Raw genomic sequence first — 17,091 nt, forward strand, 5'->3', positions numbered from 1 at the left:
TGGGAGATCACAAATGAAATTCAAGACTTCAACTGTTGCCTCATGTTGATTTCCTTGTGCACAATAAGGGATGATTTATGCTTGAAGTAATGTCCACAGACTGGATATTTGAAAGGTTTCTCCACGGTGTGAGTCCTCTGGTGTCTTACCAGGTAGGAATCCCGACTGTAACTTTTCCCACAGTCAGGACATTGAAAATGTTTCTCTCCTGTGTGAGTCATTGTATTACGAGGTAGGAATTGTCACTGAAACTTTTCCCACAATCAGTTTCTCTCCTGTGCGAGTCCTCTTGTGTGTCTATACGCTGGAACGGTGACTGAAACTTTTACCACAAGCAGGACATTCAAAGGGTTTCTCGCCTTATAAATCCTCTGGTGACTTGTGAGCTCGAATTTTGTAATGAAACCTTTCCCACAATCTGGACACTTATATGATTTCTCTCCTGTGTGAGTCCTCTGGAGACCCAGCAGGTAGGCTTTGTGTGTGAAACTTTTCACACAATCAGGACATTCAAAGGGTTTCTCTCCTGTGTGAATGCTCTGATGGTTCACAAGGCTGGCATTCTGACGGAAACTTTTCCCACAAACTGGACACTCATACGGTCTCTCTCCTGTGTGATTTCTGTGGTGTAATACCAGATCATAATTCTGATGGAAACTTTTCCCACAAAGAGCACATTCAAAGGGTTTGTCTCCTGTGTGTTTCCTCTGGTGACTCATGAGGTGAAATTTTGTAAAGAATAGAATAGAATAGAATAGAATAGAATAGAATAGAATAGAATAGAATAGAATAGAATAGAATAGAATAGAATAGAATAGAATAGAATTTTTTATTGGCCAAGTATGATTAGACACACAAGGAATTTGTCTTGGTACATATGCTCTCAGTGTACATAAAATAAAAGATATGTTCATCAAGAATCATAAGGTACAACATTTAATGATAGTCATAGGGTACAAATAAGCAGTCAGGAAACAATATCAATATAAATCGTAAGGATACAAGCAACAAAATTATAGTCATACAGTCATAAGTGGAAGGAGATGGGTAATGGGAACGATGAGAAGATTAATAGTAGTGCAGATTTAGTAAATAGATTGACAGTGTTAAGGGAATTATTTGTTTAGCAGAGTGATGACATTCGGGGAAAAAACTGTTCTTGTGTCTAGTTGTGTGTAGTGCTCTATAGCATCATTTTGAGGGTTGGAGTTGAAACAGTTTACATCCAGGATGTGAGGGGTCTGTAAATATTTTCACAGCCCTCTTTTTGACTCATGCAGTATACAGGTCCTCAATGGAAGGCAGGTTGGTAGTAATTGTTTTTTCTGCAGTTCTAATTATCCTCCGAAGTCTGTGTCTGTCTTGTTGGGTTGCAGAACCAAACCAGACAGTTATAGAGGTGCAGATGACAGACTCAGTAATTCCTCTGTAGAACTGTAGCAGCAGCTCCTTGGGCAGTTTGAGCTTTCTGAGTTGGTAGTAAGGTAGTAACAGAGTAGTTTCTCCCTTTCCTGAAGGTCAATGACCCAGCAACAGCCCTTATTTTGGCCCACACGCAGGTTGCAAAATGGCAGTTGCTTCCACAAATCCACTGCATGGCCCAGGGATGAGTTCCAGGCTGCTCCCACAACACAATCATGTGGCCCAGGAATGCATGCCCTTCTCCTCTTTCCCCAAAATGAGGTTCAGTGATCTTCACAAGGTAAGGAAGAGGAGGCTGTGAGGCCTGCTGGGGTGTGAGTCAGGTCTAAGGACTGCAGTGACCCAGTGGGAGTGGGAAAAAGCCTGTGGGGACCCTGTGGAATAGGGAAAGGACTGGGGCGATCAAAGGGTTGAGGTAGAGGAGGACTTTGGAATGCAAGCCTGGGTCTGGGCTATGCCTCCAACCCTGAGGTAGCCAGTGTTCCACTTAATAACTCACACATTACTTGAACAGCTTTATCAGCTTTATTATTCTACACTTCTGCAAAAGGAAATATCCAGAAAGTTCTACTGATCACCAGAAACAGATAGTTAGCCATTATCAAGGCTGTGTGTCCTCTGGTGTGCCGCCAGGTTGGAATTATTACTGAACCTTTTCCCACACTCTGGACACTCATATGGTTTCTCTCCTGTGTGAATCCTCTGGTGTGTCACAAGGTTGGAATTGTGACTGAAACTTTTCCCACAATCTGGACACTTATATGGTTTGTCTCCTGTATGAGTCCTCTGGTGTGTTTTCAGATTGTAAATATAACTGAAACATTTCTTACATTCTGGACATTCATACGGCTTTTCCCCTGTGTGAGTCCTATGGTGTGTCACAAGGCTGGAAATCTGACTGAAACTTTCCCCACACTCTGGACACTTATACGGTTTCTCTCCTGTATGAGTCCTCTGGTGTGTCACAAGGTGGGAATTCTGACTGAAACATTTCCCACAGTCTGCACACTTATACGGTTTGTCTCCTGTATGAGTCCTCTGATGTTTCACACAGTTGGAATTATGACTGAAACATTTTCCACAATCTGGACACTCATATGGTTTGTCTCCTGTGTGAGTCCTCTCGTGTCTCACAAGATTGGAATTCTGACTGAAACATTTACCACACTCTGGACACTCATATGGTTTGTCTCCTGTGTGAGTCCTCTGGTGTGTTTTCAGATTGCAAATATAACTGAAACATTTCTCACATTCTGGACATTCATACGGTTTTTCTCCTGTGTGAGTCCTCTGGTGTGTCACGAGGCTGGAAATCTGACTGAAACTTTTCTCAGACAGGACATTGATAGGGTTTCTCTCTGGTGTGAGTTCTCTGGTGGCTAATGAGCTGGACATTTCTGATGACACTTTTCCCTCAAACTGAGCTCGTACAATTTCTCACTGGTGTGAGTCCTCTGATGTTGCTATGTTTGTGTCCTTCGCTAAACCACAATTTGTCACATTTTACCCCCCTTTTTCTAGATTGAATCTCCTCTTAATTTTCTCTCCTTTGTCTCTCAACTGCTGGGAAAGGAGAAGAATTTTGTGGTTTTCTGAAGGAAATGGAAAATATTTTGATTTCCATCTGGCTTTACTTTCTTTTCCAATGTTGCTTGTTATTCTCAGTTTTCTAGAGTGCTCTTATTGACAACTTCTTTGTCTGTAAGATTCAAAGAAAAATGTAACTTTAATTGTTTATAAAATGGTTCCAGAAGATGTGAAAAAAAGAAAAAAGTATACATTGCAATAAACAAAAATGCCACAAAAAGAATAACCTCTTACATTAGTTATGATTCATTTGACACATTTGTGTCCAAGTCCAACTATCCATTCAGTCATGAAATTCTCTTTTTCACTTTGATGATTCACAAATTCTTAGCAGTGCAAAGGCTTATCATCAAATATATCTGGAAATGCTGAGGAAAGATTGTACAGTTGTAAATATATGCACACACAGAGAAATACAAATACATATACCTATAACTGAATGCATATGGAAAATCTATGTGTTTTTAGCCTGAAAATTATCCCAAAATGGTTATAGTCAAACCTTCTGAGCTAACTTTAGAGGTGTGGGTTTTTACCTGATGAAATGATACCTAAACCCTCTGCAAGATTTGAAGCACCAGTTTTGCTCATGAAAGTCCTCAGCTGCAAGTAAGAGTAGAAAATGCTGTCTACAACCCCTTCTGGTGACATCCCAATTCAAACAATCCTGACTTACTGAGTGCAATTGTGACTGGCATCTGTGTCAGTAAGCAGCCCAATGGTTAAGCATGATGTTATATGACAATGACAATTTACATACCATGCTTGTTGGTTTTACAGAAAGGGAATGCCATGAAAGCGAAGGTGGAAAGACACAGAGAAATGCTGTGCCTTAAACAGACAGAATTTGGAGAAAAATTGAAAATTGGAAAGGGAAGATGGTAATGGAATAACTAGAGGAAGCAGGACTGGGTGAACAGAATATAAAGAAAAACTCTCCACAGGGCATTTTATTCCAACAACAGAAGCCTCTTTGGAGCTCAACCAACCTGCCTCTTGTGCACACCAGTCTCTCTTCCCCAAAATGCTCTGCAGGCATTTTGGCCAAGACATCCCAGGCCTGTCACTTAACCTGAAATGTTCTTATCTTTCTAAATACAGTGCATTCAGAAAGTATTCAAACCCCCTTTACTTTTGTCAATTTTCTTATGCGGCAGCTTGATTCTACAGCTGTTGAACTTCATTTTTCATAGGCAGCAACTTTAAATCCTGGAGAAAAAGGATAATAAAAGAATTTGGGGGAGAGAAAGAATCTGCAGCAGGAGCAGCCCTCATGTTTCATTCCTGTCCCTTCGCTGCTTCCAGGCCCTGCAGGAACCCAAAAGGCTTCTCCTCCGACCTTCCCTCCACTCACCTCCCAGGAGCCGCTTCCGCCCTCCGAGCAGCACAAGAGGCTCCGCCGATGCCATTATCCTCCTCCCGTGGGTGAACCGGAAGAGGAACTTCTTCTCTCCTCCTCCTCTCTAGCAATCTAATAATCTATCGTTCCCATTCGTTCGAGCTCGGCCTTTCTCCCTGTGGTGTAATGTCAATACTAGCGATGCCGCTGCTGTACTCTATTCACTGCTTTCTAGGGCGAGAGTGTTGCTTCTTTGTAGAGCGCCATCTAGCGACATAACGTTGAAAGTTTGCAAGAGGCTTTCATAGATTCCGTCCTTCCTTCAGTGCCATCAAGTTTTAGTCGACTCCCACGGAGCACAGGAATAGCTTTCGTCCATGACAATCTATGCCAGTGATGGCTAACCTTTTTGCCGTCGTGTGCCAAAAGCGGGGGGAGCACGGGGGAGTTGCTTCCCCCCTGCACATGTGTGTGACCCCCCCACCCCGCGCTCCCCCCGCTTTTGGCACATAATGGCACGATGGGCCTGGTTGGCCCATTTTTCGCCCTCCCCAGGCTCCAGAGGCTTTCTTGGAGCCTGGGGAGGGCCAAAAGGGGTTCCCCACCCCCACAGAGGCCCTTCAGAGGCCAGAAACGGCCCGACTTCCAGTGGGCCCGGAAAGCCCGTTTTCGCCGTCCCCAGACTCCAGAGGCTTTCTAGGAGCCTGGGGAGGGCGAAAATGCTCCCCCCCCCGAGAGGCCCTCAGGAGGCCGGAAACAACTTGTTTCCTGACTTCTGGGTGGGCCCGGAAGGGCGGAAAATCAGGTGGCCAGCGCATGTATGTGTGCTGGAGCTGAGCTAGGGCAACGCTCGTGTGCCCAGATATGGCTCCACGTGCCACCTGTTGCACACGTGCCATAGGTTTGCCATCACGGATCTATGCTATACCTTTTCTTTCATGTCTCCCAAGAGGGCACTTTCATTTCCCTCTTCCATCGCCCCCCCCTCTCTCTGTGTCTCTCTCTCCCTCCCCATCTCCCCCTCTCCCGGTATCTCTTTGTGTCTGTCTGTCTGTTTGTGTGTGTCTCCCCCCCCTCCCCACTTCTCCCCTTCCTGCTCTCTCTGTCTGGAACAGGAGGGTGGGAAGGGAGAAAGAAAGAGGGAGGGAGGGAAGGGAGAAAGAGGAAAGGGAAAGTGAATGAGATATGAAAGGAGGGAGAGAAAAAGGAGAGGAAGGAAGGATCACAAACCCTGGCCATTCCTTCTGGAAAGTGCCTGAATGGGAAGGGAAGGGGTTCCTTTCGTGTGAATAAACAAGCAAAAGGCTTATTTTAATGGGCCTTTTGGATTTCTGTGTAAATGAGCCATTCCACTTGTTCCTCATGTTATTTCTCCTTTAAAGCAATGTTTTGCAGCAGTAAAGTTCCTAAATTACAAACAGAATCCTGAGGGCAGGGAACTACTCCCAAAGCTTTTCTCTGTGACACTCCAAGCTATAAACAGAAGGGAGAGGCTTCAAGGCAGAGTCAATTAGCAACCAAACAGAGGTGCCAACAGTTACAGAGATGAAAATAAGTAACAAAGCCCGGCTGGAGGATTTTGGCATTGCTCTGCGGCACCCCAGTCGCCCCTTCCCCTTATTGGCTTTAGCGAAGGGGTTAAGGGCAGACAGTTTTTGCGCCTAGAGAGGAGGCAGGAAAGGGGGAAAAGTTGGGTGGGAGCCAATCTACGACCCCTCCTTGCCCCCCTTCCTGGTCTCCCGACGCTTCTTAAGGCAGAACTGCAGGGATCCCCTCTCGGGGAGGGGCGTGAACCCTGCCAGGAGGAGCCCAGTGGCATCTCAAGGTGGGTGACGGAGACCAGAGAGCCGGCCTGGTGGTCTTCCTTTGAGATGCAGCACCTGAATCTGCTTCTCTTACCTGCCCAGATTCCCTTTTTGGTGACTGCTGCATCCCCGTTTCTCTCTGCCCATGTAAGAGAACAGCCCTGTCTGCGGACGTTTTCAATTTAGATTTCAGTTCTTTCAGGGATCCTATATCTATCCTGAAAAAGAAGCTCTCTGCTGTTTTGTACAAAGAGATCAAAAGGCTTCTGTGATATATTTAGAAAGATAAAAAAGATTCTCAGGTCAAAGGACAGGCCTGGGAGCTCTAATAACTGCCTGCAGAGCATTTTTGGGAAGTGAGACTGGTGTGCACAAGAGGCAGGTTGGTTGAGCTCCAAAGAGGCTTCAGTTGTTGGAATAAAATGCAGTTTGGACAGTTTTTGTTTATATTCTGCTGAGCGAATGCTGCTTCATCTATTTATTCCGTTACAATCTTCCCTTTCCAATTTGCAGTTTTTCTCCAAATGTCATGACTATATAAGGCACAGAATTTCTGAGTCTCTCCACTTTCACTTTCATAGCTTCTCCTTTCTCTAAAGATTTCTGAAATTATTTTAATATAATGTAAACCTTGGAGCACTTCAGAACTTATTAACTTCATACCTAATTATAGTATTATGATTGGGCTTTTTAAAGGGGAGGGGAGAGGTCCATTTTCCCCAAGTGCTTTGAAAGGATAAATCACTGTCTAGATCAGGGATCCCCAACCCTGACACTAAATGAAGTGGTGTAAATCAAAGAGTACCTGTACATAATTGGATATGATAGGATGGATGGCCTCTCCCAGGGATTTCATGTACAGTAGATGTTAAACCACGTTGCTTACTAAGGGTAATCCAGGCAGTTCCAGCTGCAAGAATGCAGAGACAAAAATAATATCTCCTATCTAGATGGATTTGGAACCAGTGGGATGAGGCAGACAATTGTTTAAGGCTGCACATACGAACAAGACCTTTATCAACTTTTATGATGCAGCACCTGTCTAATCTTGCGAAGCTAAGTAGGGGAAAGCATCACTCCTTGAGCTTCCCTCAGTCGCAGTTGAGGAGTTATCCTGCACCCCAAGAGAAAGAGCTGGATGGAATAGTCTTCACGGATCCTCAAGGGAGGTGCACTTTGTCTCTGCCTGATGGCACATTGTGTTCTCTCCACGGATGATTTCCTTGGTTCAGTTCCTGCAAAAGAAGCTCCTGGCTGAGTTGGAGTGACAATGAGGGCATCCCTACCAGACCCCAAAGGACAGAAGGGCTTGACTCAAGAGCCTTCCATTCAACAGCTTCACTGTTACAGCTTCAAACATTTGCCAAGGCAGCTTTCCAAGACTTACCCTGCACACCCCCAGATCAGTGGTGGGTTTCAACATTTTTTACTACTGGTTCTGTGGGCGTGGCTTGGTGGACATGGTAGGGGAAGGTTACTGCAAAATCCCCATTTCCTCCCGATCAGCTGGGACTTGGGAGACAGAGAATAGATGGGGGCGGGGCCAGTCAGCATTTTTACTACAGGTTCTCTGAACTACTCAAAATTTCCGCTACCGGTTCTCCAGAACTGGTCAGAACCTGCTGAAACCCACCTCTGCCCCAGATGTAAAACTGGCTGGAATAATCTTCGCCAGCCCCCAATGGAGGTGCACTTTCAGGTAGCATATTATAGTCATTCCCCTCCCTAGGACACTTTCCTTTAGTTTAATTGGAGCAAGAGGGAAAATGAGTGTGCCCTCTTGGGAGACCTGAAAGAAAAGGTATAGCATAGATCTGTGAAGGTGAACCTATGGCACGCAGAGCCATATATGTGGGCACGTGAGCATTGCCCTAGCTTAGCTCCAGCGCGCATGTGATTTCCAGGCCTTCTGGGCCCACCGGAAGTCAGGAAACGGGCTGTTTCCGGCCTCCGGAGGGTCTCCGTGGGGTGGGGAAGGCCATTTTCACCCTCCCCAGGCTCCTAGAAAGCCTCTGGAGCCTGGGGAGGGTGAAAAACGGTCCTTCCGATCCCACTGGAAGTCGGGAAACAGGCCATTTCTGGCCTCCGGAGGGCCTCCAGCGGGGTGGAGAAGGCCGTTTTCACATTCCCCAGGCTCCAAGAAAGCCTCTGGAGTCTGGGAAGGGTGAAAAACGGGCCTACTGGGCCCACCGGGCCATCGTATGCCAAAAGTGTGGGGAGCGTGGGGGGCTGGCGTGCGCATGCGCATTGAATTATGGGTGTGGGAATGTGCGAGACCCTCCGCTCCCTCCGCCTGAAAGAAAAGGTACAGATTGTCATGGACGAAAGCTATTCCTGTGCTCGGTGGGAGTCGAATACGACTTGATGGCACCGAAGGAAGGAGGGAATCCATGAAAGCCTCTTTCTTGCAAACACTTCATAGGACGAGGGTGATTTTCAACCTTATGACGCTAGATGGCAGTCTACAAAGAAGCAACCCTCCCGCCTCGAAAGCAGAGAACAGCAGTGACATCGCTAGTATTGACATTACACCGGAGGGAGAGAGGCCGAGCTGGAACAAATTGGAACGATAGAGTATTAGATTGCTAGAGAGGATGTAGAGGACAGAGGACGTTCCTCTTCCGGGTCACCCACGGGAGGAGGACGGAGGCGTCGGCGGAGCCTCTTGTGCTGCTCGGAGGGCGGAAGCGGCTCCTGGGAGGTGAGTGGAGGGAAGGTCGGAGGAGAAGCCTTTTGGGTTCCTGCAGGGCCTGGAAGCAGCGAAGGGACAGGAATGAAACATGAGGGCTGCTCCTGCTGCTGCTGCATATTCTATATTCTTTCTCTCCCCAGATGCATTTATCCAGGATTTAAAGTTGCTGCCTGTGATTTTCTGCTGGCAGATTTGGGAGATTTAAAGAAATCTTGATACAGTTTTCATATTTCTCAACCACCCGCCTCCCTCACCCTCCACCTAACACTTGGATCCTTGTGGTTTTATTGACATGTCGTTTTCCTGGCAAGCGAGGAGTTTCATGGGCAAAAGGGATTTTTTCACCCTTTCCTCTCTCAATGACCCCACCTTTTAAAAAACAGATTAAAACATTTGAGCGAATTCCCTCCTGAGTCCTTTTGCAGACTGAAATACACATAATTGTTCACATGAATAAATTCTTAGGAGTGTATTTCTGTGTCAATAGGAACCCACGTTCAGTGGGTATTCAGACCCCTTTCACTTCTGTCAATTTTGTTATGCAGCAGCCTGATTTTACTCTTGTTGAAATTCATTTTTTCTCATTCATCTAATGACAAAATGAAAACAGAATTTTAGAAATGCCTGTAAATTTATTAAAAACAAAACAAAAAAACAAAAACACCCTGAAATATCACATTGACATAAGTATTCAGATCCTTCACTCAGTACAAACACAAAGATGCTTTGGCAGCGATTACAGCCTCAAGTCTTTTTGGGTGTGCGGCTATAAACTATGCAAATCTGGATTGGGGGGATTTTTCTGCCATTCTTTCTTGCAAGTCCTTTCAAGCTCAGTCAGTTTGGATGGCAACCATTGATGGAGAGCCATTTTTAGGTGCCTCCAGAGATATTCTCTTTTTATATATATAAAAAGTTTTTTGTTTTTTTCTTAAGACAAACAAACATATAATACATTGGTTCTTCCGTGTGTCATCTCGGTGTTTCTTTAGCGATTTCTTCTTTTTGTTACTACTCCTCTTATTTCTTTCTTATTCCATTTCTCTATTTCAATATTTTCCCCAAAGTACATATATTTAATGTAACTTTCTCCTGTTTCCTTATCAAATTCTTTATATCTCTATTCTATCCAATCATAAAATTTCCCCCATATCTTAAAATATTCTGTATCCTCTTTCTCTTTAATCATTAAAGTTAATCTATTCATCTCTGCGCAGTCCAAATTTTTTCTAATTACTTGCCCGTCTAAAGGGATTTTCTCTGCTTTCCATCTTTGTGCAAATACTATTTTTGCTGCAGTTATTATATGTATAATCAAATACAAATTTTCTTTACTAATTTTCTCTGGTAGGATACCCAATAGGAACAACTCAGGTTTTAAATCAATATGTTGTTGAGTCATTTCTTCTATCCATGTCTTAATTCTGTTCCAATAATCTCTAGCTTCTGGGCAAGTCCACTGCATATGATAATAAGATCCTGGTATTTGGTGGCATTTCCAACATTTAGCTGATTTATCTTTAAACATTTTTGCCAATTTTTCAGGAGGCATATGCCATCTGTAAAACATTTTATATTGATTCTCTTTATGTGCAGTCTACATTGTTAGTTTATAGTTCCTTTCCCATAGCTGTTGCCATCTATCAAGCTCAGTTGAATATCCACAATTTTTTGCCCATGCAATCATTGCTTCTTTTGCTTGCTCTTCTTCTAATTCAATACTAAGCAAAAAGTTATAATTTTTAAAAATTATTTTGTCCTCTGTTCCCATGAGTATCCTATCCAGATCTGTCATTTCTAAATAGAAACCATATAATTTTGCATCTTTTTCATATCTTGCTTGTATTTCCATATACATATAACAGTCCATCACAATCCCTTGTTCTATCAATTCTTGTTTCCCTTTCAATTCCTCCTTATCTGTAAGTAAATCTTTATATCTAAAAATATTTTTTAAATTAACCATATTTGGGTGTATTAGTGCTTCCATAATTGATAGCCATATTGGAATTTTCACATATTTATCACTGATCTTCTCCCATACTAATAACAATGCATTTCTTACAGTGTCTATGAAAATACGTATGTATCCTACTTCTACCATACCATAAAAAAGCATGCCAACCCAATTGTAAATCATGTCCTTCCAAAGTTAATAGTCTTTTATTTCTTAATTCTATCCATTCTTTCATCCAAGTCAGAGTTGCTACCTTGTAATATAATCCTCAATTCAGCAGTCCAAATCCTCCCCTTATTCTTACATCTTGTAGCATCTTTATATTAATTCTTGCCTTTTTCCCCTGCCATATAAACTTCCTCATTATTTTATTAAGGTGTTGAAAATAGGTCTTTTCAATTCTTATTAGAATTGTTTGGAATAAAAACAATAGTCTCGGTAATATATTCATCTTGATTCTTGCAATCTTTCCCATAAGTGATAATTGCAAAGTTTTCCATTTTTCCAGATCTTTCTCAATTTGTCTTTTTATGTTGTAATAATTATCCTCTTTTATCATTGCACATCTTGAAGTTAGTTGTATTCCTAGATATCTCACTTTTTTCACAATTTGTATGTCTAATTTCTCCTTTAATTCTTCTTTTTGTTTTTCTGTAGTATTTTTCACCAATATTTTTGTTTTTTGTTTTTTATTCTTAAGCCTGCCACCTCACCATATTCCTCTATTTGCTCTAATAATTTCGGTCCTGTCTTTTGAGGTTCCTCAAGAATAAATACTAAATCATCTGCAAAAGCTTGTAATTTGTCTTCCTCTTTTTTGATTTTCATCCCTTTTATTTGTTCATTCCTTGTTATATTTCTATTTAACACTTCTAAAGTCAATACAAATAGCAATGGGGATAATGGGCATCCTTGTCTTGTTCCTTTTGTTATATTAACTTTTTCTGTCATCTCTCCATTCATCATTATCTTGGCTGATTGTTTATTATATATTGTTTTTATAATGTTCATAAATCTTTCTCCTAAGTCCATTATCTGTAATTGCTTTATCATAAACTGCCAGTTCACGTTGTCAAAAGCTTTCTGTGCATCTAGGAATATCATCGCCATTTGTTTTTCTGAATGTATTTCATAATACTCCAAAGTACAGTATTCAAAATTATCCTCATACTGTCTCTAATTTGCCTTTTAGGTAAAAACCCATTTTGCTCCATATGAATAAACTCATTTAATAGTTTTTTTCAATCTGTTTGCCATTATTGAAGCAAAAATCTTGTAATCCACATTTAATAATGAAATCGGCCTATAATTTTTTTATTAATTGCAGATCTGAATCTTCTTTAGGTATGAGTGTAACATAGGCCTCTATCCACGAGTCTGGCATTTTAGCTTTCAATAAAAGTTCATTAAATAGTTTCAGCATTACATTTCTTAACATCTTGAAATGTCTTATATAGACATATAGTCTTATAGTTCCGCTGGAAGTCCATTAGGTCCTGGTGCTTTCCCATTTTTTTGTTTTTGCCTCCAGAGGTATTCAATAAAGTCCAAGTCAAAGCTCTGGCTAGGCAGTTCCTTTGACCTCATGGCTATTGTTCTGCTACAGTATGCATTGTCAGCTATGAGGCCTTCTATGTGATATTTCAGTTTTTTTCCTTTTACTAAATTTACAGACATTTCTACTTTCTCATTATGGGGTACTCTATGTAGATTAAGGAAGGGAAAAATGAAGTTCAACAGAACTTTGTTAAGCTGCCGCATAACAAAATTGACAAAAGTAAAGGGAGTCTGAATACTTTCTGAATGCACTGTATTTACAAAGATAAGAACATTTCAGGTTAAGTGACAGGCCTGGGATGTCTTGGCCAAAATGCCTGCAGAGCATTTTGGGGAAGAGAGACTGGTGTGCACAAGAGGCAGGTTGGTTGAGCTCCAAAGTGGCTTCTGTTGTTGGAATAAAATGCCCTGTGGAGAGTTTATCTTTATATTCTGTTAACCCAGCTTCCTCTGGTTCCTGCTTCCTCTGGTTATTCCATTACCATCTTCCCTTTCCAGTTTTCAGTTTTTCTCCAAATTCTGTCTGTTTAAGGCACAGAATTTCTCTGTGTCTTTCCACCTTCGCTTTCATGGCATTCCCTTTCTGTAAAACCAACAAGCATGATATGTAAGTTGGCATTGTCATATGACATCATGCTTAACAATTGGGCTCCTTACTGACACAGTTGTCAGTCCCAATTGCAGTCAGTAAGTGAGCACTACTTGAATTAGGATGTCACCAGAGTGGTTGTGGAAAATATTTCCTGTCCTTACTTGGAGCTGAGGAGTTCCATGGGCAAAACTACTACATGAAATCTTGCAGAGGGTTTAGGTATCATTTCATCAGGTAAAAACCCACACCTCTAAAGTTAGCTCAGCAAATTCGACTGTAACCATTTTAGAATAATTTTCAGGCTAAAAACACATGGATTGTCCATATACATTCAGTTATAGGTGTGTGCATTTGTATTTCTCTCTGTGTGCATATATTTACAACTGTACAATCTTTCCCCAGTATTTCCAGATAAATTTGATGATACGTTTTTGCACTGCTAAGAATTTGTGAATCACCAAAGTGAAAAAGAATTTCATGATTGAATGGATATTTGAACTTGGACACAAATGTGTCATATGAATCATAATGTCAGGTTTCGAGGTCAGCTGCATTTACTCTAGTGCTGACACATAACTAATGTAAGAGGTTATTCTTTATTCTGGCATATTTGCTTATTCATTGTAAACGTTTTTCTTTTTTTTCACATCTTCTGCAACCATTTTATAAACAATTAAAGTTACATTTTTCTTTGAATCTTTCAGACAAAGATGTCAATAAGAGCACTTTGGAAAACTGAGAATAATAAGCAACATTGGAAAAGAAAGCGAAGCCACACGGAAATCAAAATATTTTCCATTTCCTTCAGAAAACCACAAATTTCTTCTCCTTTCCCAGCAGTTGAGAGACAAAGGAAAGAAAATTAAGAGGAGATTTCAAGCTAGAAAAAAGCTAGAAAAGATTTCAAGCTGGGAAACTCAAGAATACATTACATGAAAGATCAAGGGAGATTATATTTCATTCAGAAAAAGAGGGGTATCTCTGGAAATGAGTGGGGAGAAAAAGGTCTATAGGACAGCCACACAGGGCTGACAGTGATGCAGGCCTGGCCCTGTGAGGAGGAAAACAGCTGGAATTAAAGCACCAGTAAACAAATGATCACACATATATTTGACCCCAAGAATATCAGTGTTGGAAAAGCTCCTATTGCGGGAAAAGTACAGATTGTAAATCACAACTGATTATGCACGAGAGGATCCAAATTGTAGAAAAGCCAATGGTTTAGTCTGAACAGCTCTCTTGTGGTTCATCAAAGAACACATACAGGACAGATGGCCTGCAAGTGCTTTCAGTGTAGTAAATACTTTAGCAAGCACAGCAACATCAGAGGACTCACAACAGGGAGAAACTATAAGTGCCTAGTTTGAGGGAAAAATTTCATTAGTAGAAATTCCCACCTCATGAGACACCTGAAGAGTCATCCCGGGGACAAACTCTTTGAATGTCCTGACTGTGGGAAAATTTTCAGTCACAATTCCACCCTGGTAATACACCGGAAGACTCACATGGGAGAGACACCCTTTCCATGTCCTGACTGTGGGAAAAGTTTCAGTCAGAATTCCCACCTGGTGGTACACCAGAGGACTCACAAAGGAGAGAAACCATATGAGTGTCCTGAGTGTGGGAAAAGGTTCAGTAATAATGCCAGCCTTGTGACACATCAGAGGACTCACACAGGAGAAAAACCATATGAATGTTCAGAATGTGGGAAATGTTTCAGTAAGAATTCCAACCTGGTGTCACACCAGATGACTCACACAGGAGAGAAACCCTTTACATGTCCTGACTGTGGGAAACATTTCAGTAGAAATTCCCACCTGGTGACACACCAGAGGACTCATACCCTGGAGAAACCATATGAATGTCCTGTGTGTGGAAAAAGTTTCAGATGGAATTCCAACCTGGTATCACATCAAACGACTCACACGGGAGAGAAACCATATGAGTGTCGAGAGTGTGGGAAATGTTTCAGTAATAATTCCGACCAGGTGACACACCAGAGGACTCACACAGGAGAGAAACCGTATGAATGTCCTGAGTGTGGGAAAAGTTTCAGTCATATTTCCAGTCTGATAAGACACCAGAGGATTCACACGGGAGAAAAACCATATGAATGTTCAGAATGTGGGAAATGTTTCAGTAATAATTCCGACCAGGTGACACACCAGAGGACTCACACAGGAGAGAAACCATATGTGTGTCCAGAGTGTGGGAAAAGTTTCAGTCAGAATTCCAACCTGGTGACACACCAGAGGTCTCACACAGGAGGGAAACAGAATGAGTGTCCAAAGTGTGGGAAAAGTTTCAGTCATATTTCCAGTCTGATAAGGCACCAGAGGATTCACACAGGAGAAAAACCGTATGAATGTCCTCAGTGTGGGAAAAGTTTCAGTCACATTTCCAGTCTGAAAAGACACCAGAGGACTCACACAGAGGACAAACTGTATGATTATCCAGATTGTGGCAAAAGTTTCAGTCAGAATTCTGGCCTAATTACACACCAGAGGACTCATTCCGAGGACAAATTGTATGAATGTTGAGAGTGTAAGAAAAGTTTCAGTCATAATTCCAGCCTTGTGAAACACCAGAGGACTCACACAGGAGAGAAACATAGAACATAGAGGTGAAGGGAGACATAAGAAAATTGGATGACAAAATGGAAAAGATTCAGGAATCAATAGCAAACAATGAACAAAAAATAAATGTAATAGAGACTAACGTAGAGAGAACCGAAAAGAAACTAGAAGCTGCAGAAGAGAGATGGGAAATGGAGAAAAAGGAATTGGAGGAGACAGTGACCCGTCTTGAGCTAGAGAGATCCTCTTATTACTTAAGATTTCAAAATGTGGTAGAAAACAGAGAAGAGGATCTATATAAAGTCATAGTGGAATTGCTAGCAGAACCCCTATATATAGATAGACAGGAATTAGGGAACAGTATTGATGAGGCTTACTGAATTTATACAAATTATGTGAAACAACATAGACTACCACGTGAAATTCATGTCAGATTCACAAAGAAATCAATTCGGGATGAAATTTATAGAAAGACAAGGGAAGACAATCTGCGGTTTAAAGGGAAGGAGATCATAATATTAAAACAATTACCCAAAAGAATTCGTGAGCAACAGAGGAATTATCAATTGCTCTCTGCTAAATTGACCAATCATAGAATCATGTTCCGATGGTTAATACCAGAGGGCATGTTAATATCCTGGGAAGACAAAAAAATAAGAATAGATTTGGTAGAAAAGGCGCAGGAATTCAGTGAACAAAACTTTGGAGAAGAATTAGAAAATAGAGAGGAATTAGAATCCAAAAGTCAAGAAGAAAATGAATCAAATCGAGGATCGGAAGAACAGTTAGAGACCGGAAACCAATACAGAGAGGGTGTAAGAACAAGACAGCAGAGGGGAGTAACACAAAAAAGGGAAGCAGGAAGGACAAATAAGTAATTTAATGAAGGAAGAGATGAATCTAATATCAATCAACATAAATGGATTGAATGCACCAATAAAACTAAAGCCTGTTATTAACATTCAGCTGTCTGCAATTACTGTAAGTTCGAATCTCACCAGGCTCAAGGTTGACTCAGCCTTCCATCCTTTCTAAGGTAGGTAAATTGAGGACCCAGTTTGTGGGGGCAATAAGCTGACTTTGTATAAAAAATACAAAAGTATGAAGGCTATTGCTTAACGCATTGTAAGCTGCCCTGAGTCTCCGGAGAAGGGCGACATATAAATCTAATTAAAAAAAAAAAACACCGAAGACAAACAATTACTAGACTCCAAAAATTGAACATGGAAATATTATGCCTACAAGAAGGAAGAAGGGCATACAAGGAATTTGTCTTGGTGCATATGCTCCAAAGAAAAAGAAAGAAAAGATACAGTCGTCAAGAATCATAAGGTACAACACTTAATGATAGTCATAGGGAACAAATAAGCAATTTAATCATATTGTCAATATAAATCTTAAGGATACCAGCAACAAGATTACAGTCATACAGTCATAAGTGGGAGGGGATGGATGATAGGAACAATGAGAAAATTAATAGTAATGCAGACTTAGTAACTAGTTTGACAGGGTTGAGGGAATTATTTAGCAGAGTGATGGCGTTCGGAAAAAAACCTGTTCTTGT

The 17,091-nt window shown here is 41.5% G+C and overlaps 2 protein-coding genes across 6 annotated transcripts; one reads left to right on the forward strand and one right to left on the reverse strand.

Moving 5' to 3' along the window:
- Positions 1–810: 810 nt before the first annotated feature.
- Positions 811–4,505, reverse strand: LOC117659309 (uncharacterized). Of its 5 annotated transcripts, none has more exons than XM_060685379.2 (4): positions 4,364–4,505; positions 4,142–4,218; positions 3,244–3,377; positions 811–3,121 (listed from the first exon to the last, which is right to left on the reverse strand). In XM_060685379.2, the coding sequence occupies exon 4, from the start codon at positions 2,815–2,817 to the stop codon at positions 2,014–2,016; it is 804 nt and encodes a 267-aa protein (XP_060541362.2). In that variant the 5' UTR covers positions 2,818–3,121; positions 3,244–3,377; positions 4,142–4,218; positions 4,364–4,505; the 3' UTR covers positions 811–2,013. The 5 variants fall into 5 exon arrangements, with proteins under 5 accessions (XP_060541362.2, XP_087740580.1, XP_060541360.2 ...); XM_087884454.1 differs by having other exon boundaries at positions 3,546–4,218; XM_060685377.2 differs by lacking the exon at positions 4,142–4,218 and having other exon boundaries at positions 4,364–4,471.
- Positions 4,506–8,669: 4,164 nt separating this feature from the next.
- Positions 8,670–16,744, forward strand: LOC117657337 (uncharacterized). The gene is made up of 2 exons (XM_060685482.2): positions 8,670–8,854; positions 13,656–16,744. The coding sequence occupies exon 2, from the start codon at positions 14,352–14,354 to the stop codon at positions 15,489–15,491; it is 1,140 nt and encodes a 379-aa protein (XP_060541465.1). The 5' UTR covers positions 8,670–8,854; positions 13,656–14,351; the 3' UTR covers positions 15,492–16,744.
- Positions 16,745–17,091: the final 347 nt, after the last annotated feature.

Source organism: Pantherophis guttatus, chromosome 2 (assembly GCF_059756535.1).
Source record: "Pantherophis guttatus breed Tessera chromosome 2, ASM5975653v1, whole genome shotgun sequence".
Classification (NCBI taxonomy): domain Eukaryota; kingdom Metazoa; phylum Chordata; class Lepidosauria; order Squamata; family Colubridae; genus Pantherophis; species Pantherophis guttatus.